At 46.7% G+C, this 24418-nt stretch overlaps 5 protein-coding genes across 5 annotated transcripts; 3 read left to right on the top strand and 2 right to left on the bottom strand.

The window, feature by feature from the left end:
- Nucleotides 1–1820: 1820 nt before the first annotated feature.
- Nucleotides 1821–3775, top strand: GLAREA_06380 (FabD/lysophospholipase-like protein; the record flags this gene model as incomplete). Its single annotated transcript, XM_008081793.1, has 3 exons — nt 1821–1896; nt 1950–2505; nt 2551–3775. 3 exons carry the CDS (start codon nt 1821–1823, stop codon nt 3773–3775), a joined length of 1857 nt encoding a protein of 618 aa, XP_008079984.1.
- Nucleotides 3776–5584: 1809 nt separating this feature from the next.
- GLAREA_06379 (uncharacterized protein) lies at nt 5585–9200 on the bottom strand (the record flags this gene model as incomplete). Its single annotated transcript, XM_008081792.1, has 3 exons — nt 5585–6250; nt 6348–6506; nt 6561–9200. 3 exons carry the CDS (start codon nt 9198–9200, stop codon nt 5585–5587), a joined length of 3465 nt encoding a protein of 1154 aa, XP_008079983.1.
- Nucleotides 9201–11343: 2143 nt separating this feature from the next.
- GLAREA_06378 (uncharacterized protein) lies at nt 11344–13203 on the top strand (the record flags this gene model as incomplete). The annotated part of the gene is made up of 4 exons (XM_008081791.1): nt 11344–11727; nt 11776–11828; nt 11878–12584; nt 12635–13203. 4 exons carry the CDS (start codon nt 11344–11346, stop codon nt 13201–13203), a joined length of 1713 nt encoding a protein of 570 aa, XP_008079982.1.
- A 1415-nt stretch (nt 13204–14618) lies between these two features.
- Nucleotides 14619–16297, top strand: GLAREA_06377 (uncharacterized protein; the record flags this gene model as incomplete). The annotated part of the gene is made up of 10 exons (XM_008081790.1): nt 14619–14754; nt 14821–14872; nt 14924–15175; nt 15226–15252; nt 15306–15344; nt 15395–15427; nt 15478–15519; nt 15573–15873; nt 15920–16117; nt 16181–16297. The coding sequence occupies 10 exons, from the start codon at nt 14619–14621 to the stop codon at nt 16295–16297; spliced, it is 1197 nt and encodes a 398-aa protein (XP_008079981.1).
- Nucleotides 16298–20919: 4622 nt separating this feature from the next.
- Nucleotides 20920–23762, bottom strand: GLAREA_06375 ((Trans)glycosidase; the record flags this gene model as incomplete). Its single annotated transcript, XM_008081789.1, has 2 exons — nt 20920–23434; nt 23494–23762. The coding sequence occupies 2 exons, from the start codon at nt 23760–23762 to the stop codon at nt 20920–20922; spliced, it is 2784 nt and encodes a 927-aa protein (XP_008079980.1).
- Nucleotides 23763–24418: the final 656 nt, after the last annotated feature.

Genomic DNA, 24418 nt, shown 5'->3' with positions numbered 1-24418 from the left:
GACCTGAAGACATCCAAACATGAAGTAAAAAGATGTCTGCACTCAGCATTTCAACCTTCGTTTCTGGTTGTGAGATATTAACGAAGGAAAAGAGACGGAATGTATTATCAGCATTTTTGAGTTTGAATTGGGAGATAATTGGACCCTTATTCCGTGGGGAAGATGGGAGTTGCTGTGGTTCTGAAATTGAAGGATTTATCGGGAGCTTAACGCAAGGAATAGTACATAAGTGAGCAACATCAACCGCTAAGTTGTGGAAGATATGAGAGGATGTCTAGTAACAAAAGAATGGTAAAGATGAACGTAAGTGAAGAAATAACTCGGAGGTGTTGTATGAGGTTAGATTGGTAGTGCCTCTTAGCCAAGTAACGGTTTGAGACGAGCATATCTCTCAAGAAAGGAGTGAGGCGGATGTGAGGCTTCACCTGATGTTGATCTTAATGAGCTTCCGCATGTACTTGCAAACTGGGCAATTTTCGAGCGGGTAAGCAGATATCAGACCAGGAAAATAGCGCTCTTGAGATCTGATAATTTGATCAGGACCTTTCTCTCCGGCAATCACTCCTAACATTCCTGCTTTCAAGCTATGGTCTTGCGGAAGAAAGCCATGTGGCGCACCTCTTAGATATAGGTACTCCCTTAGCGAGGCTTTCGAGGAGATTGATGCGATGGGGTTCGTCGAAGATACTTGATCCTAGTCTACAGATTTTCCTTAAACGCAACTCTTAGTACATCACATTTTGAAAAGAGCTGTTTACTTACCATAATTGCCACACAACGGACTGTCGCCACGCAAATTGAGTGCGCATGAAGACGTTCGTCGGATAGCACAGAGGTCCGAATATTTTCAAGGTTATCTAAAAAGAGAAAAGTGGATTTCGAGATCTCCCGTGCGACACTGTCAATTATCGATGGAGATCTCGATATCTATAAATAATCCTGGAGAGCACAGCCACAGGAACGACGGAAATGAAACATTCCCCTGAATGCCGAACGTCATTTCTTGGAGGGGTAATGATTTCGTATCCAATTAGACAGGCTTTTGGAGAGCTTTTGAAGCTCTTTCCATGAAATTCAATTGTTCTTTGGGTGGTGCCAAGGGAGAGAGAGAATCAAGACTTGGTAACGCGTCTTGGTATGAATTCATGGCGGATAAAAAGACAACAAACGAAAAGAGGGGAAGTGGGCGTACAATCATGCTGTTGGTAGCCGTGTGCTTCTGCAGGACAGTCAAGTACGTGTTTGATGTAGTTGTAAATCGGAGATCTTTTGTTGATATTGACTCGGCTGCTGTAGTTATCGTGTTTGCTTCAAGGCGTAAACAAGTGGTGTTCTGCAGCAGCTTCCAACGACTTACCGAGTGACCTCACGCCCGCACCCCCCTTTCGACCTTCCACTCGCCTCGTCGGGCTGCGTTCAGGCTTCTAACCGCCTTCCGCATCCCCCATTAACCTTGTCGTCCTCCACAACTTCATCTGACGTGCACACCACACCCACATGTTTTCGGACATCGCATCATAGCAAACTTTCTAGGAAAAGCACCGAGATAGATTGCAATTTACTCTCGTATACGGCAGCGATTCTTGCCTCGGATTCACTCGCTGACGCGCCTTATACTCCACTATTCACTTCCCCTTCCATGCTGGCGCGCAAACACAGTCATCCAGCATCGGTCAGCTAGCTGTTAGCAGCATACCAAAACGGCGCGGCTTAAGTTTCTAGCTGCCTCAGCGTCTCAAAAGAGATCGCAGTCGCGGGGCAGCACTCTTAACCCTTTACCTGAAAATACCGTCCAGGAAACCTTCAACACCTACAACACCATGGAAACCTCCAAGAGCGGCGTCATGAGGCGCAAAGATACCACGAAAGGCCCGCCACTTCGCATACTGTCGCTAGGTGAGTACAAGGCTGTCGATTTGCATTCTAAGGGTTGGGCTAATATGGCGCAGACGGAGGCGGCGTGCGTGGTTACTCCATATTCATCATTATTCAGGAGCTTATGCACAGAGTTTATGTCGAGACAGAAGGAAAGGCGCCAAAGCGAAACCAAATACCGAAGCCATGCGACCACTTCGACCTCATTATCGGAACTGGCACAGGAGGTCTCATTGCGTTGATGTTGGGAAGGCTGCGCCTGGACCTGGAGACCTGCAAAGAGGTATATGTGCGCATGACGAGGAAGGTGTTTGAGACAGACAAGACGATCGCCGGAATACCGTACCGTTCCACCTTATTCAAGGCGTCGAAATTGGAAGAGGCGATCAAGGAGTGTGTGAGAGAACATACAATATTTGAGTACGAAGGAAATGATGGAAAAGAAGCAGAGGATGCGAGAAAGAGTCCATATAACCCCGCCAACGCCCCTCAGCGACATGTTAGCAATGCGAGCGTTGCAAGTTTCAGCGCAAAAGGGCCCTCGAGTTACCCAAATCGACCGATGATGGCGATGCGCTGGGGGAACCCGAATGCTCTACTTTATGACAATAGAGAGAATAGAACCAAGACGTAAGTATGTATCCATCATTGGCAATACTCGACTAACATTGGAAGCGCTGTTACTGCTATGTACAAAGGCTCCGCCAAGGGCAGTCCTGCTGCAGTACTCCGGTCTTACGATTCACGGAAAGAACCTTCCCCAGAGTTTGATTGTAAAATTTGGGAAGCCGGCCGTGCAACCTCAGCAACGGGATTGGCGTTCAAACCAATCCAGATTGGCCAATCGGTGTTCATTGATGAGGGCGCAGGACATTTCAATCCCACACCGGTTGCACTGGATGAAGCCTGTGTGAACGAGTGGCCTGGTCGAGACGTCGGCTTAGTTGTTAGCATTGGAACCGGCAAGCGACCATCCGGTAGCGATCAAAATTCACATCTCTGGTATGAAGGATTTTTAGGAGATTTTGCGGAAGCTCGTCGAAGGTTGATTGCCAAAATCGAAGGATGCGAGGAAACACATCAATATATGGTTCGAGAAGGACTCGGCAAGCGGGGCGTGAATGTCGAAAATTACTATCGCCTTAATGTCGAGATTGGTGTAGGAGAATTTGGCATGAATGAGTGGAATCGTCTCGCAGATATCAGCACGAATACCAGGAGGTATCTGTCCAAGAGCCATGTCCAGCAAATGACTGGAGCAGCTGCTGTAAAAATGGCGAAAATTCATCGTGCAAAGGCAAGATTCGAAAACGAAGGTGCTGCTTCCCTTACCGTTGGCGCAAGTGGAGCCGGTGCAGCTGGCGTATATAAAGATTTACCTGACGTCCCCGAAGCATATCCTGGAGCAGTTGAAATGCTGGCTGACATTCCAATCATGCCACAACGAACCCCGCCATTGCGGCCATCTTACGAGTCCGGTAGAAATGATGCGTTAGAAGTTCCTAACGCAAATACATCAACTCCACCACGAGTTTCTCAAGAAAGTTATGGGCGTTCTCATGGATCTCCAAAATACCATCAGTCTAGGCTATCACAAGCCAGTATCGTCAGCGAACCTGGCGACAAGTTCACCGTCTACAGCCCTACACCGGGAGAATACCACAACTACTCCGGCAACGACAAGATCGCCATCATGAGCGCCGACGAAGCGCCAAAACCCCCAATTATCTCTCAATTGCAACAATCAGGCAGAGTGGAACCGCCGCCTCTACCGCCCAAGACACCGATCCCTGATGCCATTTCCTCAGCGAGCAGGAATCGGGTGTCATTACCATATCCTGCAGACGATGGACCTCCGCCAGCGGTTAATATGGCGAAGAAACCTGCTTATAGGGGATGAGTTCGATTTGTACTGAGAATGGTGTCCAGGTTTGGCTGCCTGGTTAAGGGATTTGGTTACGGGCGTCTTTTGGGGGGGGGGTTTGGGACGCGATATATGGTTCATACCAGCTTTTTTCTGATATAGGAGTTGGGATACACCTCTTCGTTGGCATGGTGAGCGGATTTATGAATTACTTATTGGATACGATTAGTTGTGCGTGGATTGAGATTTTATTTGTGGTGGAGCAGGATTTGTTTCGGATGTGGTGATAGGGGGTATTATTTAGTAGCCGTGGCCGTGGCGGTGGATTTAGAGACATCGATATGAATATTTTAATGCCTTTGCAGATTTGTAGACCTTCTTTTGTGAACATTACTTAGCGACGATACCTACGAACTCGACACCATCTACCGAACGCCCATCTATGATTCGTACCAACTACCCATAAACACCCCACTCAATCCCACCCCCCAGCTTTCTACCATCTCCTCTCAACGTCACTTCTTAGACCTCAGAATTCCAATGATGTGCTACTCACCCAACATATACGGTTTCGCATCTCACGTCCTGGGTTGAACTTTCAAAGGGTATACACTACTATAGAAATAAAGACCCTTGGTCTAACCACTGATCCAAGCTAACGTTCAACCTTTAAGACATGGGTACTAATTGAGTGTAGAATAATATTAAGCTATTGGGGAAGTGAATTCAATGTGGCCGAGGTGTTGCTTTAAACCCCGCTCGAAAAAGCCGAAAAGAGATATAGCGCTCAAATCTGGGGTCTTTTGGGTGATATGGATTAGGTCGGATGATAGATATGGGGGTGTGTGTGTTTGAGTGTAGGTTGTGGGTTAGATCTTGTTAGTGAGGATGGTTAGATTGTTTGAGTGCTTAGATTGTTTGAGAGTTTGAGATTATTCGAATCGAGGAGCGGCGTAGGGTTTAGGGACGGGGTATAATGGTTTGATGGGTATTGATAGGATAGTGATTTTCTTGGCTTGTCTCGCGATATTGTAAAGCAAGCAGGGAGGGCTATTTTATATCACGCCACTAACGTAGTATACCGCGAAAGGTAAGGTATACCTTAGTACCTACCTTGTTCAACTTTTTTTAGTACCTACCCTCGACTACTTTTTTTTTTAGGTATAACGTGACCTAAAAAGGGACCACACGGAATCCCTTAGCGCGTACTTTTATATATAGGTAACTCGAGTACCTACCCGATTTATTTTTCCGGGTACCTTACCCGAGCTCCTCCTAAAAGGTAAGGTACTAACCTTTTATTACTCTAGGTATATACCTTAGTTACCTAATGCGGAATACTGCACTAACATTACAATGACTTATATCATCACGATACATTGATACTATAATTTAAATTATAAATGAATACCTAAGGTGGAACTTTTTGTGCTAATCGGAAGACTTGGAGTACTATATGATCCGAGACACTTTATCGAAGTTTTCTACGTTCTATCGAATTTAAGGAGAAATGATATTTCACGACGTGTATATATGAAAGTATTGGAGTTTATTATACATGCTTTTTGTGTAGTTTTATATATGTAGAAAGTGAGATTTAACGGGATTATATAATTATAAGATTTGACGTTATATTATAATTATGAAATTATAATTGCTTATCCCTATTGCAAAGTGCCGTACAGGGAGTTGGACGAATGGAGTTAACTTATTAAATCCACTTTTAGTATTCGATACAATTCAAACCACCTATCCCGAAGGCACTCCCACTTAGACCGAAAGTACTACAACCAGTCCCAGAGTAATAATTCAAGCCGCCAAATCTGTAAAGCACAAACATCTCAATCAACCTACCAAAAAAGCCTGCAAAGTCCCCAAACTAACCATCCCCATCGCAACAGCATAACTCGCCATCGTAAAAGCATCCTGTATACTATGTCCAAATACACTCCACAAAACCGCAATAACTAAACTGCCCACCCCAAACATCACAAACACCACGCCCCAAACCTTCCTTCCATCCCAACCCTCTACAAACTGCAATCCCCAGCCGGGATTGATGCCCCTCTCACACGCTAGTTTCTCGCGCAACTTCTTCGGGAAGCGATCAAAGCAAATCGCCTCGTCTTCTGCGTGATCAGGGTGTTCGAAGAGGTGCATGAGATGTCTTTCGCCCACCGGCGGGACGAGTTCTGGGGGCGCGGGGAGGTAGCGGTATTCTAGATTGTTTGGGGAGGGGATGACGTTCTCTTTGCGTACGTCGACGAGGTAGCTCTTGTAGAGATCGAATTGGACGAATTTGATACTGTGGAGGATGCGGAAGGAGAAGAGGGAGAGGTATTTGCCGCGCATGGAGATGTAGTTTTGGCGGAGGAGAGTGAAGAGGGTTTTGTCGCAGAAGGCTTTTTGGGTTAGGTCTAGTTGGAGGAGGCGGGTTGCATAGCGGCCTTGGGGGGTAGCAGAGGAGGAGGTAGAGTGGTTCGGTATGGTGGGAGGGTGAGGGTTTGGGATCTGTAGTGCATGTCGAGGTGCTGCTGGATGAGTTTGAAGTATGTGTTGGGAGAGTTGTAGTGTCTTGTCCCTTTTTCGTGCCGCAGAGTTTGCCTACGGCTTGGATGAATCCTGACATTGAATTCCTGGTGGTAGCTGTTGAATGTGACTTTTCTCCATTTGTAGCAATTTTTGAACTGTCAAGCATGTTTCTGTATCTTTCTGCCGCACCAGGCTTGAGCTCGGTGAAGTCATCATAAATGGTGTGGCCACATTTCTGTATAGAGCATTAGTCCTCGTCTGAATCCAACGATCAAGATGGAAGGCTTACGCATTTCCATTCAATCCTAGTTTTCCCAAATTGTAATTCGGGCCTGATAATTTCCAGCTGCTCCAGGAGCAATGTACATTTCCTCCAGCCTTCAGATGCAAGAACTCGCTTCGATAATTCAGTGCCAGCGAAGTGCTGCTGCGTCGGCATAGCCACTATGCTGTTACGGGTGACACCTTCTAGCCACGATAATGTGGGATCGTCTCGATCATCAGATCTGTGATCCAGATTGAAATAGCTTCTGAGTTGTTTTTGGGCATCAAGAATTATGGCCTGCTTCTTTTCGGGGTCTAATTGGGACTCGATACCCAGAAGAGTTCTGTAGTGCTGGATATTGGGAAGTTTAGATACCATCAGCGACAATTTGTCTCCCACTTTATTCATTCCTGCCTGTGAGGCTGCAGGGCACTCAAGTCCAGTGGTGGCCTTGTTTGAGATTCCGTTGCTAATAACGTTGTGGACGTAGAGTTCTAAAGCAGTTTTCAAAAATATCAATGATGCCGATGTTTTGATGAAAGTCTCGAGGTGAAGCAAGTTGTCAATATCTCCTTCTGATCTGTCAGACTCGCTCTCATCGTCTGCTTCATCAACCTCCTCTTGAACTCCAACTGCCTTTTGGAATCGAACGTTCTCTGTCCGGTTGAGTTTGCTACAAATCAAATGTGCAGAATTCGTTGCACGATGTTTCACAAAACGCGCGGCGTTTCTTTCGTTTTCCGATTTGGCTTCTGCTCGCAGCTGACTAGCGAATATTATCAACAGCTTTCGTAAATTTCGCTCGAATCGCTCTCGTCTAATATTATCCAAAGCGCGCAGACAATTTGTCTGAAAATCGTTATCTTCTAGAAACAGTCCAACTAAGCGCTCGATCAATTCTTGCGGTGTATTGAGTGATGAGGCTGTAGACCGGGTCATTCCTGACTCCAAAGAGAAAACACTTTCTGCAAGCGAGGTTATCGACCAGGTCCCTGAGTCTCGCCTTTTGCTCGAAAAAGGGGCTTGCATATCTAGGGTCTCAAAACCATCAGATAAAGCCTCACGGGTTGTGGCAAGAGTCTCTTCAGCACCAGGACATGGTGTCGTGTCATCAGCTGAATCTTCTTCACCGTCGGAAGGATCTCCCAGAACAAACATACTCCTTTTTCCCTTTCGCTTGTTGCTAGGCAGATCAGATTCCTCATATATACACCTGAGATTCTTCTCACTTGGTTTGATAATTGTGAGTCTGGATCCAATTACCTCATTCAGAGTAAGAGCCGAATTCGTCTCTTCTTGTTGCCATACAAAAACGGATCTGCTAGGCGTTTGTGGAACGCTAAATGATTCCGTTTGACCGTGTAGTAAGTCAACTGCAGCGTGATACGCGGCCATCATCCACGACGGATATGCAGAAGAAGAAACGTTCTTGTTCTCTTGTACGTCCATTTCATGGTCCGTGTTGAAGATAGACTCTACATTGGGAGGTATTTCGTCTCTTGCCTCATTCGATGGGCAAGCTAGCTTTGGGATATCACCATCAAGAAAGTTGTTCAGATCCGCATCATCCGCACCAGAGTTAGAAGTTTTCATCGATTGAGCACTGGTAGGGACATGATTTGATGATCCGAGCCCATTTCCGGCACTACCAAGAAGAACAGAAAACATTCGACCAAATTCGCTCTTCATCCAAGGCTCATTGCCCGGACCACCAAATTGTGCTTGTCCTCCTTGTACTGCTTGACGTATACTATTATCAGGGGCACCAGCAGCAATGTTCTCAATATTCAGGGCCCCGATATCGCTATGTGATCGGCTGGTGCTCACTTGTTCACTCTTCTGGATTGGGGTTTCATTTGCCGTACCACCAGAAAGCCTCTTAGATGTGTGTAACCTCTGTATTCTTTGAATCTCGCGCTGGAACCTTGCCTCTTCTTCGGTGTCTGTGAATTCAATGCTCAAGTCTTTGTACTCTGATTCGGACTTTTCGTCAGCGTTATGGGATTTGGCAACTGGTACGTTGGTGACTGGTATTGTAACTGGGTTTTGGATGCGATATTTGTCGCTAGTAGGCTCTATCCATGCAACTACGTTTTTTACCATGGAGCGTTCTTCCACTGAATTTTCGGATGGACCAGATGTTTCTGAAGAAGTCGCATGTTGATTCATAGTGGGTGTTTCCGACTCTTGGATATTGAATCCTTGCGAGGTGTTTGTCGAGCGAATCTGTTGGGTTGAAACAGTATCACTCGACCGCTGACCGATCTTTTCAGAGGCCCTACTGCTAATGCCTCTTGGGTCACTTGGTAAGAAATGGCCCTTACGGACTCGATGGACTTTCAAATTGTCAGATCGTTGGAAGCTACAGTTGCAATCCTCGAAGCCACACTGCTGCCGTTTCAATTTCGCCCTTCTCGAAGACCTTTTACTCGCTGGTGATTGGTGACCGCAGTCATACCGATCTTCGGAAATCCCAGAATCAATACGTTTGTCTCCCCAATTTAACCATGTTTCTATGCGTACAGTCTGATCTCCGCTCTCATTAGAGTTGCTAATTTTGCTGGGTTTTGGGTCTTCCGAGGACGATGGTGAACCTAACTCTACAGCAGAACTTTTCGAAGTGTGTCCTAACAGAGAGCTCGACTTAAACATTGTAACAGGCATTTTGGCTTACGTATGCTTGAACGACGAGTCTAGATTGAAATATGGCTATTATGATGGCATTCAAGGCTAAAAGTTTTTCGAAGAAAGAGTTAAAATATACAGTTCATGAACTAGAGATTGTGCGGAATATATGAAGAGGACGAGATCATCTGTATATTGATCGTGGCTGAGCCTGCGAGGCAGTCGACGAGGCTTTAACGAACCGAGCCAGTGAAGGCGCATAAATTACATTGGTTCTGCAGTGTAACAAGCCTTGCCACAGGTTGATTATGGCCGGGGCAATTGTTATTCGGGAGTCTAAGTCCTGGTTGTTTTTTGCAGACTGATGCAATTGGAGAGACAATACGCCCGGCGCACATGCATGTCTGGCACAGTGACGAAATCATCTTGCTTATAGAGAAGCGACACTTACAGGAGTCAAAATCCTGCTTAGAGGTATTGTGAGTTCAGCGACTGACATGTAGTATTAAAATCGAGACCATTCCTGGCACCCGTGGACTGGGAAGAGGGAGGCTCACGTGACATGATTGGTCTCCAAGGTATGGGTAAGAAGTGCTGGTGGTGTGTTAGTCGAAGCTTAACAAATAATCTTTAGTGGTTTTTGAGCAAAGGGGGTAATCGCATGTTTGACCCATCCAAGTAAGAAGGTTGTTGAATCGTATGTCTGGAAATGTCGCTGTATGGAGAAATTTCTCTCTGCCTCTCTGGTAAGTAGGGGTTTAAAAGAACCGCGAGGATTCGACCAGGTCTGCTCTCCATCCAGATTGTGAACAAACAGAACTTCTCATTCCGATTGTCGAAAATCCTGCTCAGCCAGGAGTAAGAGATTCGAACTGAATGGCTGGCGCCGAACATCTCAGTTCCTCGACTCAGCTGGCATAGTGAGCTAGAATGTCCCAAATATCGGAACCTTTTTCACGTAGTCCAGGAAGACCTAAAGCGTTCCTCATCGAGAATCTTGGTTCTCGGGATACTGAGAACCTGACGAGAATGTTTGGATTATTTTGCACGTGCGGAAGCATGTGGTAGGGCGATAAAACTCCATCTGGAATATCGGTGGCAATAATCAGGACGTACTTCGATTGTTTGGGGAACGCGTTCTTGAATGTGTCGGGTTGAAAGAGTTTGATATGCGTTTGAAGATGCACTCAGAAAAAAGGAAAGTCGAGACCCTCGATAGGTCACGTGCTACCAATCAACTTGCCACGTGAGCGTGGATAAGCTCAATATCGCTTACCGAATGCTTTCTTGTCAACGCTTTCCCCCAACGTTGAAGTCTCTATCAAATCTCCACAGAGGTTTTCGTTTGTAAGCTCATGTGCTCGTCTAGATTCCAGACTTCAAATCTATTGTTTCAAAGAATGATGTACTAAAATTTGCTGCATTTGCACTGTTCTTTTACTTATCTTGCATCTTCAAAGTGGCGGTTGCATTTGATAGGATATGGTTACCAATACCTTCACAGCCCTATGGTCATTATTACATCTGCTTTTATGCGATAGCTTCTTTCCTGCGTTAGCCAAGGAAGCTTCTGCCACATCGGAGAAGGGACAATGTCCACTACCCCTGAAGACAATCCTTATCGTGGAGCAGTCCTCCCGTGCAACCAGTCAGGAGACATTGGCGGAACCGGCCTGTCAGAGGAAGGTGCCCGTCGCTTAACCTTATCTATGTGCGTGTTTACATGGGAGGGAGCTGTCGACGGTTGTGACACAAAAGAACGAGCAAAAGACAACTGTAGCTTTATCTGCGGTGCGCTCTCGCCTGCCCGCAGTGTCATTCGAGCATCATATGGAGAATTCCGATTGTGATACCCTCAAGCAATTGGTTCCTCGTATACTGCGTCGGCAATTAGACCACTCGCTGGGTCATGGAACGGTTAGTTACCACGGCTCTGTATGGACTGGGTCTTGGTGGTTGGGACAGAGATTCACATCTATCGGAAGGCTGACAGGGGACCGCGTGGTTCAAGCCGTCATATATCTTCCTGCTCCCCCCGAGTTTCATTTGATATAATTCGTTTTTCCATTGTTACCCTTGAGTATTTTTCAGGCTCGGGGCAGCATATCAAGAGCTCAATCAACCTTTCCTTCTCACATCTCGACTTCGTTGCAATTCCATACATCTCTGATCTGCAATCACCATGGCTGTCCAACACGAAGGGGTGTCTACGGGCAGTAATGCCAGTTCCATTACACGCGAAGAGAAGGTAGCGAAGGCAAAAGACATCCTAGGTGTAGAAGAGGGATCATCAACAGCGATAAGCGCAGACGACCAACTACTTGCCTCCCTGGGCTATCGTGCGGAGCTGAAACGAGAATTCTCATATTTCACAGTATTCGGACAGAGTTTTGGAGCTATGGGAATTGCGCCTGCAATTGCAGAATCAATTGTGTTTTCCTTGGGAAGCGGAGGCAGTGTTGGAATGGTATGGACATATCTGATCGGATGTCTGCTATTGATCCCAGTTGCCTGCAGCTTGGGAGAACTAGGAAGTAGTATGCCAACTTCGGGCGGATTGTACTATGTGAGTTGTGACAAAAAATTGAGTTTTTGTGTTACTGACCAAACTCAGTGGGTAGCTCGACTTACACCGGAGCGTCAACGGGCTTTCATGTGCTGGCTTGCGTAAGTACTCTTCATTCCTGACTAGCACAGGCACTAACTTCAAGTGTAGTGGTTACATGAACGTCTTAGGATACATTTCTATTTACGCTTCTACCATCTACGCCGCGACGCTTATTCTTGGCGCAACATGCAGTATTGGAACGGATGGGGCTTTCGTAGCTACGAAATACCATAACTACGGGATGTTCACGGCGACGATTTGTCTCACATTCGCAATGACCTGCGTATCTTCTTCGCTTCTCAGCAAGCTGAACTTTACGTACATCATTGTACAGCTCGTCATGCTGCTTGCACTGATCATATCTCTCGCGGCCGCAACACCAAGCGAGCTTAAGAACTCGGCAGCCTTCGTTTTCACCAATTTCGAAAACACTGGATTCTGGACGAACAATGGGTGGGCATTTATGATGTCGTTGCTCACACCTGTTTGGGTAGTGTCGGGCTTCGAGTCTTCAGCTACTATCGCCGAGGAAGCATCAAATGCTGCCAAGGCCGTTCCATTTGCTATGGTTAGCAGTTTGATCGTAGCAGCAGTGACTGGTTGGGCTGTCATCATCACAATTGCATTCTGCATGGGTCCCGATGTTATCTCATTAGTCACCAGTAGTCTGGGTCAACCAATGGCTCAGATTGCTTACAACAGTCTGGGAAAGAATGGAAGCATCGCTTTGTTGGTGTTCTTGTGGTTTAGCAGTATCTGCAATTGCTCGATCTTGATGGTTGCTGCCAGTCGCGAGACCTTTGCTTTCGCAAGAGGTAAGCTGATTAGTCATTTCTCTGCTGTGCCAATACTGACTCTCAATCAGATCATGGACTTCCATTCTCTGGTTTTCTCCGCGTGCTCTCTTCGAACAAGACACCAGCTCGCGCCGTTGGCTTCTGCGCCTTCATATCGCTTCTCGAAGGTCTCCTCATGCTCGTCAACACGATTGCCATCAACTCCATCTTCAACCTCGCTATTATGGGTCTCTACTTTGCATACTGCATGCCACTTGTATCTCGCCTTGCATTCGGCAACTTCACTCCTGGCGTCTTCTACATGGGCGATACCATCTCGAAAATCTCCGCCACATACTCTGTTGCATGGATGACGTTTATTTTCGTCCTATTACTGTTCCCATCATATGAGCATGTGGGACCACAGGAGATGAACTACGCTGTTGCAGTCTTAGGCTTCGTGCTAGTGTTCTGTGTTTGCTACTACTATGCACCCGGGTTTGGCGGCAAGACGTTCTTTACTGGCCCCGTAAGAACGATTGATGATATATTGGATGAGAATCAAGACATTGATATGGCCGTTGAAAAGGAGATTGCTGCGGAGAAGAATCGTGCGGATCATGAGGGTATTAATGGGGATAAAAAGACTTCATTGTAGAGCGATTGTAATAGTTCAGGGCAAAGTGGAAATGATACCCGTGGGAAATCGAATATATGCTTTATATTATTAATTTCTCTCTTGACATAACTTTGCTTCTCAAACTTGATCATGCAGAAACACCTGTACTCTCATACTACACCACGGATCCGTAAAGCATCGTTGGCCTCTTATGACGACTAAAACGTACGACTACAACGGTCAGCGAAAGTCAAGGAGTATAGAATTGCTCAGTTTTCACCTCGACAATCACTGTATTCTCTGCACGGACCTTGCTAGAAGGGGGCTCAACGCCAAGAAGCTCGTCCGACGGTCCGATGCGGGCCGCCGAGACGGCCGATGTCCGCAATTCAAAATTCTCCGGTGGCACGACACGATTTGTGTCACGATCCACCTGTCTTCAATCCCAACTCCTCTACACATGTTATACAACAAACCAACGAGCTCTCCAGCAAGACAACGTTGCGCTCTATTTATTAATTCGGCTACCATGATCGGGCCTAAGGTCAACTTGAGTGTCCAGTAGCAGCACCAATCAATCGACAGTAATATTTTGACACCGGCATCTCCACCGTTTGAACTGTCCTCACGGAACGACTGTCTCTTGGGATCTAGAATCGACCCATTCCGTCATGGACAAGATCCGAAAGGAGCCAGCATCAAAAAATACTCTGGATTAGTCTCCAGATCTTCGGTCTCTAGAACCAATCCGTCGACCACAGTTCCAGCAGACGTCGGAAGCTCGAGCTGGACCAAAGAAAGCGACCCTACCAGCAGAGATGCCACGATACATTCATTTACCACCCCGGTAACATGCATCTATTCCTCTTACCTGGCCGGCCCGTCAAATATACCTCCGATCAAGAATTTCAGGCTCCCAATTAATTCTGCAATTTTTCGAATTAGCCGGTACCGTTTTCCAATAGAGACGTCCAGGATGCCTCTTGACGACTACAGCCTGATAGCTCGAGGTTGCAAGCTCCTCGCGTAAACATCGTATATCATTCTCGTACCTCAACCAGAAGTCTGGTTTTGTCAATAGTCTATGCAGGTTCCTAAGCACACCATGCATAAGGTATCCAGCTCTCGTCCATTGTTTCTTCATTCAATTTGGATCAATAGAAACATCCCTGTTGTACATCAGGCTGTACTTTAATTTTGAATGGTTTTTGCGAGAGAAATCTATTCATGGTATCTAAATGTACATGTAGAGCGGTATGTATGATATGTTCCTAGTCATGTGGCTTTTTTTTTCCTGGGGCCAGAGTATCATTGAGCCAGATTGCTTGGCTTTCATTTTCTTTATAGTTAACGATGTACGCTTTCATATTTGGTTGCCTCTCGTGCGTTTGAAATCTGGATCTCTATCTCGTGTTGTAGCGTCGTACTTACGGTATTAAACTCACGTCTTCATGATGAGATCGGTCGTAGCTTTGGGAGTTGCCCTCCTCGGCATTGGAGCTCTAGCTGTGCCAGTTGATCAGGATATTTCTTTGGATGCACGACAAGTACTTGATCCCGGTGGACCCAGCGGACCTGGGTCACCAATGAGTATGAAAGCCTGAGCTGTCTTCTGGCGATTGAACAGAATGCGATTACTGACTTTTTTTGCTTAAGACTGTCTGTTTGAATATGATCCTGGAACTATCAATCCTCCACCAGAAAACGAGTAAGTTTAAAGACCAAAATTTGAGATTTCATAACAAGACTAATTTTTCAGACCCATCAATGCCGATCCAGTTGGCTTCTGTTCGCAGTACATTCGATCTACAAGAACCGTCATAAGAACATCATACTACACAAACACCGCGACAGTCAATGTACCCACCACCGTCGCCTCAACGAGAGTAGTAACATCGTATTACACAACCGTTATCACTGTGACCGTTCCAGCGACGAGCTCTGTTACCCGGACTACGTATACCACCAAACCGTGGACTTCTACCGTCACAACGACTACAACCACAACTAGGTTAGTAGCAGTATTTTGAAAAGGGATTCAAGATTACTAATAAAATTTAGACCTTCCACCACCTCGACGTCGACCAAGTCAGTCTGCCTTGAGATTCAACAAAGATCACAAGCTAACTAGAAATCTGTAGGCCAACCACAAGCTCTACTACTTCCACAACCACATCCAAGTAAGCAGCAGTCCCAATGTTGAGGTAAAATGTGCTAAATAAGAACCTAGGCCTATCACGTCACCACCAACTACCACGTCGAAGTGAGTTTTACGAAGACAAATGTGAAATTTTACTAATCACTTTATATCAGGACTTCAACATCAACCACATCAACTACAAGCTCTAGCGTTGTGTAAGTGGCCAGAGCAACCCATTCCATTTTGGGTCTTTCTAATTCATGTCTAGTGTCGGACCAACCCCTACCGATGGAAGCGTCTGTCCAACACCAGTAGCAGGCCAAATCTGCGGAGCAAAAGGATGGGGCTACGCAACCAACAATATCTACTCTGCACAGCCCATGGAACCGGTTATCTGCCATCAACTCTGTCTCAAGAACAAAGACTGCAAGAGTTTCCAGGTCGTCAGCAACGCAACCGACGTTCAACTATGTAACTTATACTCCACGGATTCAAACTCAACAAACATCATACCCGGCGACGCATCGCCATTCTTATTCTTTGATAGGGATTGCCCTGATTACGTCCCTGTATGTCAACTATCCTTATAGTGTTAGGGCTGAGCTAATGATACAGGCGGCATGCAAATCCAGCCCCGAACCCGCGCCCGAACCAAGAAAGCGTGACGAAAACGACGACATCCCACCACCCTTCTACTTCTCGGGCATCCCCTCCGAAACACTCTCTGATATCTGTTCTTGCATCGTCACGAACCCTGTACCCGGCACGACGGTCACGAAGACGACGAGTAAGGGGACGACTACTACTGTAGCTGTGAGTATACATTCTGTTTCTGTGTTTTTTGGGGGTAGAGGGATATGGCTGATTTGAAATTAGATTCCGAAACCTACGACCGTGGTTACGACGGTTGTGTCGAGTGTGGGTGCTACGTCTACGACTGAGGTGACGAAGATTACAACGGTTTATGCGACGCAGACTGTGACGGTGGGTTGAGTGAGGTTGAGAGTTGGGGGATGAGTGGTGAGAAGTAAAAGGGATAAGGATGGGTAACAATCGCATTTTGTGGAAATATTAATTTGCACCATGACTGAAAGATTGAAATTACCTTTCGTTGTTTCGATTGATGTAAGCTGTGTCTGCTACCCCAGTGAGAATAGGAAGTCACAGCAGCAATGGTCACGTCTTTCTATTCTGGCTTAATTCAGTGTTATAAGTTACTAATAGCATCATGATATGGCGCTATGGTCTCAACGAAGTCGTGACGTATCATACCTCATTTCATTATATTGGGGTTATTTTCCCTTCATTTCAGTGGTTAATGTCTTACTGGAACCTATTTGATCGATGTATCGGAGACGCTTTGTTAAGTTCTTTTGGTTGGATACTTCAAGACTGCCGTATTGATTGTCGATCATCTCCTTAACTCTCCGTTTACAATTCATCGTTGTCGGGTTATTCACGTTGACCACAGCTCAGTCGTACTCTCAGGAAGCTTGGAATAGTGATACAAGTAATTGTTTCAAAATATAACTAAATTAACACAGAGTAGAAAGGAATTCTAACACCTCCTGGCAACATGTCTTAGGAAGTGCCAAGGGTGCATAGATATACACTCCTGTTGCGACGCAAATCTGGCAAGTTAACGGCTCTCTAGTTTCGCTCTTGCTCTAGGTATCTCCTTCCCGCTTCCGCCGCGATTCGACTGTCCCAATAACCTTCCCTTCTAGGTACCATAGACTCCAGGACCTCAATCGCTTCCATCCTCAAGCCCATAGCAGGACAAAGCAGCCACACATCCACAAGCGCAGGTATAATCCCCGCATCAAAAACAAAATCCCTAGAAAACTGGGGGTGCGTGATCAGGCGACGAGACATGGCAATAATAGCATTGACGGTTGGAAAGTCAGAGGTTTGTTCGTCGCTCGAACTACTTCTCGACGGGCCTTCGTTTCTCGCAAAGATACCGCTGGTGAGTAGATCAGCGGCGAGTCCTTGAATGTGAAGAATCACCGCTGCACTGTACAATGAGCCACCGTTCGGGCTCATAGCGTAGTTGAGAATGGGCGAAAATGCATCATGCCAGTGAGCGAGCTCCAGACTTAAACTCGACGTCTTCAACACACCAGAGACTTCATACCACTGTTTAAGCTGCAGCGGCAGTGACAGCTGATCAATCCCCTCACTTCTCGCATCCCAAGCTCGCGAAAGCTCCTCAGGAGGCTGCGCATCAGTCAGGATCCGCCATTTGATATCCTCAAAATACACTCTCGCCTCCGCAATCGTCGCGAAGCCCCGTGGGATCTCCAAATGCTCCGTCCCGAACAAGATATTGAAAATTCGTTCTGAAGTCACTTGCACGCCTCGCTTCCTGGTCAAAAGCGAAAGAAAGGGCTGATCGAGACGCATGAACGCCGTGAGTAGTTCTTGATCAATCCGCGACTCGGCGACCACACCCATCGCACTCACACGGCCGAAATAGAATAGTCTGGGCTCATGCGAGATCCGCCGCACGATCATCTCGATCGCGCTCTGCACGTGCGTAATAGCTTGGGTATTCCCCTGCAAACTCTCCAAACAGAATATGAGTAACGCGCTGATGAGCGCCGGACGCATAGAGTCTTCCTCCATGTTGACGAGTCCTCGGATCCCCGTGAGCGCTTCGCCGTATTGCTGGAGCCCGTACTGGTGGTGGGCGCTCTTGTCGACGTCGCCGGGGACGGATGGGGACACGGTCATGGCGAGGTCGAGGGCGGCGACGGCGATGGAGAGTTGGCGGATAGGTGGGTTGGTGCAGGCGGTTACGATGAGGGTGTTCCAGAGGGAGGGGGGGAAGCCGGTGGAGAGACGGATGGCGGTTTCTTCGCGGAAGTGGCAGAAGTAGCGGTATTCTTTTTCGGTTTGGAAGGAGAGGGTTTGGGGGAGAGGGGGCTGGTGGGTTGGGGTTGGGGTTGTGACGAAGGGGATTGGTGAGGGACAGGGTGATGGGGTGGGTGAGGGTGCCATTGCTTTGGATAGGAGTCGTCTGGGGACAGGGAGGGTTGGGCCTTTGGGTGGTGGTGGACTTTCTTCTAGTGATGGGTATCCGCCGCATTTCCTTCCAAAGTTGGAGCATCGGAGACATTCTGGCTTTGTCTCATCGCATTTAACTCTTCTTGATCTATTACCAATGCTGGTTAACATGTGTTGAGGGGTTTTTGGTTAAACATAACAAAACTGTTTGGACTTTTGTGTAGAGTTTTAAAGAAAGTTACATGTACTTACTTACAAGTCATACACCCCGTCTTAACCTTCGGCTTACTCGCCCTTGGCTTCTTACTCGACGAAGATTCCGACATATCTCTCCCAAAACCCAAAAAAATACTCCACCAAAGTTCCCAAATATCTGCACAAAAACGTCTCAAATGAATAAAGCAGATCAAGCACAACCAACAAAAACCGCCGCATCCTCTAAGTATTATAAAAATACATCCATACACAAATACCGAAAGGGGTCTTCGCTCGCGAAACTGAGGCTGTAGGCGATCGTAACGACGCACCAATCAGCACGCCGTTTGATGGGAGTAAGCCTTTCTACGCCGCGCGAGCTGATGTCAGAAATAAGAGTGACAAGATGGAGGAGGCAAAGAACCATAATTACTGCTCTGAGATACCGGTGGCTGGTATACGCTATGGTTTACGGTGATGTACATTGGACGAGTCTGGGTGGTACCGAGATCCTTCGGGAGAGGATATTGGGCAATTGAATTAGGATTCCTTCGGAAGACGGGGTTGTTAAGTGGCGGTTCTGAGGCTCTGGGAGACAGCCTTATGGTAAGGTTATTTGCGTAAGGTTATCGGAACCCTCTTTTGACGACATGTCGTAATTTACGAGCTTTTGCTGGGAAGTGCATGCTAGATGCTGCGTTAGATCCAAAAGGCTGATGACTGAAATGGATCTCAGGCTCTCAGCTTCCTCGATGGGAAGAACCAGGGAATTTTGAGAATCTGCACAAGAGTATCATCTCGTCCTTCTGGTTGATCGTACCCTGGCGGATGGAACGTTGAGTATTTGGTCTCTTAGTGGTATGTATTGTATTCGTGTACATGTCCGTGAAGTCCATGGATCTTCCATGGTGCTCGGCTATATCCGAACATAGGAAGCTCATTAGCGAGAAATTTCGCATTCTTGAATACTTCGATTTGCTTCCTCGAACAGAATATCTTTTTGATTGGGCTCATTCAAGTTGACAGTTTCCAGGCAAAAAGCTTCATCTCCAAGGCCAGATGAAATGATCGTTCCTCTCCCCACCAATTCTCATCCTTCCTCCATCGCTCACCCAGAGGCAAAAGCGGAAATTTCATTATCATAATTCGACTCACCTCAGCAACCCTCAAACCCCGCCTTGAACTTCAGTCCTTCTCTTTAACATTTCGCCTCGTCGTATACCCTTCCACCAACATCTCACTCTCGAAAAGAAGGCTTCTCTCGCTAGAAACGTTTCGTAGGATTTCCCTTCGCCACACCGTCAATAATCGACCCAAGCGAGCGATCCGATGCACCTTCCAGAAGAAACAGAAGCCCTTCCTCATTTCGCTCTGAATCTTCTAGATGTCGATCGAGTGGCGGCTCATATATGATATATGCATAAGAAGCTTTGAGGTGAGATTGGGTTATGACATGCGAGTTGGTCGCATGAAGCCAATGGATTTGCCTAAGGATGTGGAATACTTGAAGTGGTAAGTTGCGAGAGCGATTCATCGGAATTCGATTTTGTTTCTTGGAAATTAGGAGGTGGCTGTTTACTCGAGGAAGAGCCTTCCGTTTGGTGCCATGGTTTTGAAAGTGCAGGGGTGACTACTATAAAGCAAAGCACCGGAGTGAAATCACGAGCATACTTTCCGTCGCTGTGCAATTCATGATCTTCTATACCACCAAAATCACGGGTTTTGACTCGAAACGTTTGCTTCAATACAGTACTCACCGTAAGCTGAATTACAGTAGACGGGGCCAAAAATCTCGACTCGTTACCAAAGTCTCTAAGACGTGATTAAAAAGTCCATTCCACCAAAAATGTTCCAATTCACATAAAGATCTCCAAGTCCCGCCCCCAAAACCAATAAACAAAACCCATCGTTTGATCTGCCGAAGGATCATTGCCTACAATTCCGGGAGTACCGTAAAAACCTGTGCCGCAACGGTGCTTGCTGGAATCCGTTCCACGGAACCAAACATCATCAATTTTGAGATGATGAAAATCGTCATCATGTGTATTATGTAGGTTTAGTATCAGGTAAAATAACTCTCTAGTTAGTGTTACAATAAATTCAATTGTAGACTTTTGCTTGGTACAAAGTACAACCAAGATGTGTGGCTTCACCAGGATCAGCCCACGACCGTGTGCGCGGAATCCGTGGCGTTCTCGTAATACGCTAAAGAATTACTTATTCGGCAGGAGCGCTGACACCGTTGAGCTGCAAGCTTGACTGTTTATCACAGCTCTACACTTGCGTTTTATACTTTCTGTACTCGTAAATCCCATAGGCTAATAAAGTGTTTAGTGATTAATTCTACGGTATTTTTGATTTATACTTGATAGCAGACAGGAGGTACCATATCATACATATTTTAGGTCTTCCTAACTCTGCGTATTATCCCACAAACTCCTCACCCGAACACCCTCCACCCATTTCCCACCACTCCCATCACTCTTAACCACAACCCCAACCTCCCTCTTCTCCCCCGGCACCAACCAAAACGCATTACCATCAAAATTCGCCAGCGTCCCCGCCGGGATATCCATCCACACCCACGCAGCAACCGCTTTCGTCGCTTCGATGGTGAAATTGCCCGTACTAGCATTGTACTCTAGTTGTAGACCTGGATCTTGGAGGTTCGCTTTACTGAGATCGAGAGCGTGGAAGAAGAATTCGTGTTTAAATGTTTTGGTGTCGTTGGTGTTTGGTAAGGAGCCGGTTGCTGTGATGTTCATTTTTAGGACTGCTTTGGTGAGGTCGTACGGGATGGTCTTTGTGTTGGTTTGGAGAACTTGAGTTATGTTTAGAGCGCCGACTGTGAATGGAACTGACGAAGGAGGTGCAAGTATAGTCCCGTTGTAATCGTACCAAGTGAGTGTTGCAACTCCTGTGGCTGGTGACCAGAGATCAGACGTGACGTATGCCGTTAAATCACCATCAGTTGTGTTCAAATAACTGGCAATTATCACAGGCTGATAGATGTCTTTCGCGACATAATGCAAAAACTTCCACCTTCCATCATACTCAATGCCAGCCCAGGTCGGGGCTTGCCAAATATCTTCAAGCTGCCAGTATAAAGAGCCCAGCTGTCGTTCTTTCTTTCCAGAACCTCGTCTATAGTATGTAATTTGACTGCGGTAGAAATCCGCTTGGAAGATCTGTGTTGTTTGACACCAGGCACTGAAGTTTGCCACAGGGTCTGCCATGTTTGGCACTGGATAATATCGTTGCGCCGCAAGGGTCATTTCTCCCATGCCATGTAAAGGACTGTGGAAGTTGTCTGTGAGAGGCCCCCCAGCAGGATAATGATGATTTCTCAAAACGATAGTTGTGCTATTGAAATGAAGATCCTCAGGAGAAAGGACCTGTTGCCAAGATTGTAGACTGGGCATGGAGTGAAAACCAAACTCATTCGCAAATCTACCTACGGGGTAGGTCGAGAGATCAAAAGCGTTGAGAGAATTGTAGTCGTAATGATCGGTGTCTCCATAAATCGATCCTTTCGTTGCGTTGTCGTATCTTTGTATCATAGGAATAGCAAGAGAGAAGTTTAGTTCCAGATATCCGTTCGTTGTGCTACTAGGAATGTAAGATATAGATTTCGAGTTGGCAAAAACTGTAGGTAAGAGAACACCGAGAAACAACTGCTCGTATTCCTGCCTCCATCTGTCGTTACCAGGATCTAGAGCTGCCGCCAGTCGCAACTCCAAGTTTTCGAGCTCATTGCCTCCTGCCCATAGCGCCAGAGAGGGGTGATGATTGACCCGCCGGACATTGTATTCAGCTTCCTGGCGTACGTTCTCGAGGAACTCAACACCTACTGGATATAAAGCATCGCCAAATTCGAATTCGGACCATAGTAAAACTCCCATCTCGTCGGCGATATCGTAGATGAAGTCAGGAGTGTAAGCCCCGCTAGCCCAGACACGCAGCATATTTTGATTGCCATCGACTACCGACTGGAACAACTGGTTCATTTTGGTTTCTGTAACCCGTGGCCAGAATGCATCCGGAGGTATGAAATTCGAGCCTTTCGCGTAAAATTCTTGGCCATTGATCTCGAAATGCCAGTTGTTTCCAGGTGCAATCCCTTGAGCTAGCTGAGACTCAGAGATCGGGGTCATGTTGAGAACTATGGTCCGGAAACCACTTCTCTTGGTGATAGAAACTAAGGACTCATTTCCGTTCATGACGGTGATCTTGAAGTAGTACAAGTTCTGTGGACCTAACCCTACCGGCCACCACAGCTGACAAGTTTCTCCGTCTACCACCACGCTACCAGTAATCGTGCTACCGATAGATGTCATATTTTGCATAGCTCCGCTGGCCACGGTGACATTCTTGATGTCCATGATTTCGATAAAGAGTTTAGCGTTACTTGGCAGACTTCCAATAACATCAATGCTAGCATTCACGATCCAGGGTGCATTTTGATCCGGAGGAAGGTTGTTCAGCTGGCCTTGACGATAAATATCCAGCAAGGTGTTTCGCACATGAACCGCAGGGCCAGGAAGCTGGACAACATAGGCAGGCTGCCATACGCCAGCTGGAGCAAAAGCAGGTCCCCAATCCCAGCCAAAGTCGCTCTGTTCCTTCCGCATGAACTGTCGATTGGGAAACTCGAACACGCCCTCGACACCACCAGGCCAAAATACTTGGCCAGGTGGCCAGACTTCTTGGCCTGGTTCGCTCGCAATATCTGCAGTGATGTTAACCGCAGAACCAAAATTGATGCTCAAATCTGGCGTGGTTGAGCACGATTTCAAGATATCTGATATCTCAAAGTAGTATTGCCGAAATTGATTGTTGGTCGAAGCGACATGTTGCCCGCAAACCTCGATTGAGGTGAAAGTGTCAAGCCCATTGAAAAGCAGCCAAGTCGGGATTGTTGAGTCTCTGATCGAAATTAGTACTAGAGTTGAGAAACGCCCAAGACAAGTTAGGATTCAACTCACAATCCATCCAAAGTAGTCTCGTAGGTCCAATTCGTGAGTGTAACCCATCTCAACTCAAAGTCCCCAAGCCCAACATACGGATCAGGAATCACTCCTTCACGAAACAAGTCAAGATGCACCTGTGAAGGAACACGGCCAGGTACTGAGATGTTGTATACCGGACTTGACAACGTCCATTGTTTCGTACCAAGATCGATGACTTTCTGCGCTATTGCCGTGTAGGACAACAGTGCTACCAACGGCACCTGAAGACGATGAAGCACTCCCATTGCTGCTATCACTCTAGAGTATAAAAAGAACAGAAAGCCATCTTCAAAACGGCAGCGGGAACGTTGACTACATAACTGTAGATAATTTCATCCCCCCTCACCGATAGTATACGCCGTACACGCCGATACGCGTATAGCACTCGCACTTGCCGGGGTGAAGTGATATCATGCGTATTGTAGTGCTCGATTAGGTTTCGTACGTACAATGAGATGGTACGTTACCCCTTGTAGCTTCCTCGTTCATCTAGATTAGTTCTAGTGATGATAGCTTCCAAGCTTGTTGTGAGAGGAAAGGTCGTCAAGAGATAGGGACTGCGGGGACGAGGCGTGTTTTAGCTCGGAAGCAAGCTGACAAGTAGCAAACGACGAGTTAAGCAGACACGTGGCGGGGACAGGGACTATTGAAGATAGGGCTTTTAAAAGTACTCGAGATTCGTAGATTGGGATTAGAAGCTGCAGGGAACCTTGGAAGGTCAAGTGCAGAAGCTTGATTTAACTCACCATAGGGGAGGGGATACAAGATAGGACAAACACGTGATGCAATTCCTCCATATTTTTCAGAAGTATTGAGTACTTTGAAGATAGGTACGACTGCGGTCAGATTTCTAGGTCATTGTGCCAGAACCCTTAACAATTTCAGTATGTATGTAGTGAAC

Source organism: Glarea lozoyensis, assembly GCF_000409485.1.
Source record: "Glarea lozoyensis ATCC 20868 chromosome Unknown GLAREA15, whole genome shotgun sequence".
NCBI lineage: Eukaryota > Fungi > Ascomycota > Leotiomycetes > Helotiales > Helotiaceae > Glarea > Glarea lozoyensis.
Note: the sequence above shows the minus strand (reverse complement) of the source record. Positions and strands in the feature narration are given on the sequence as shown.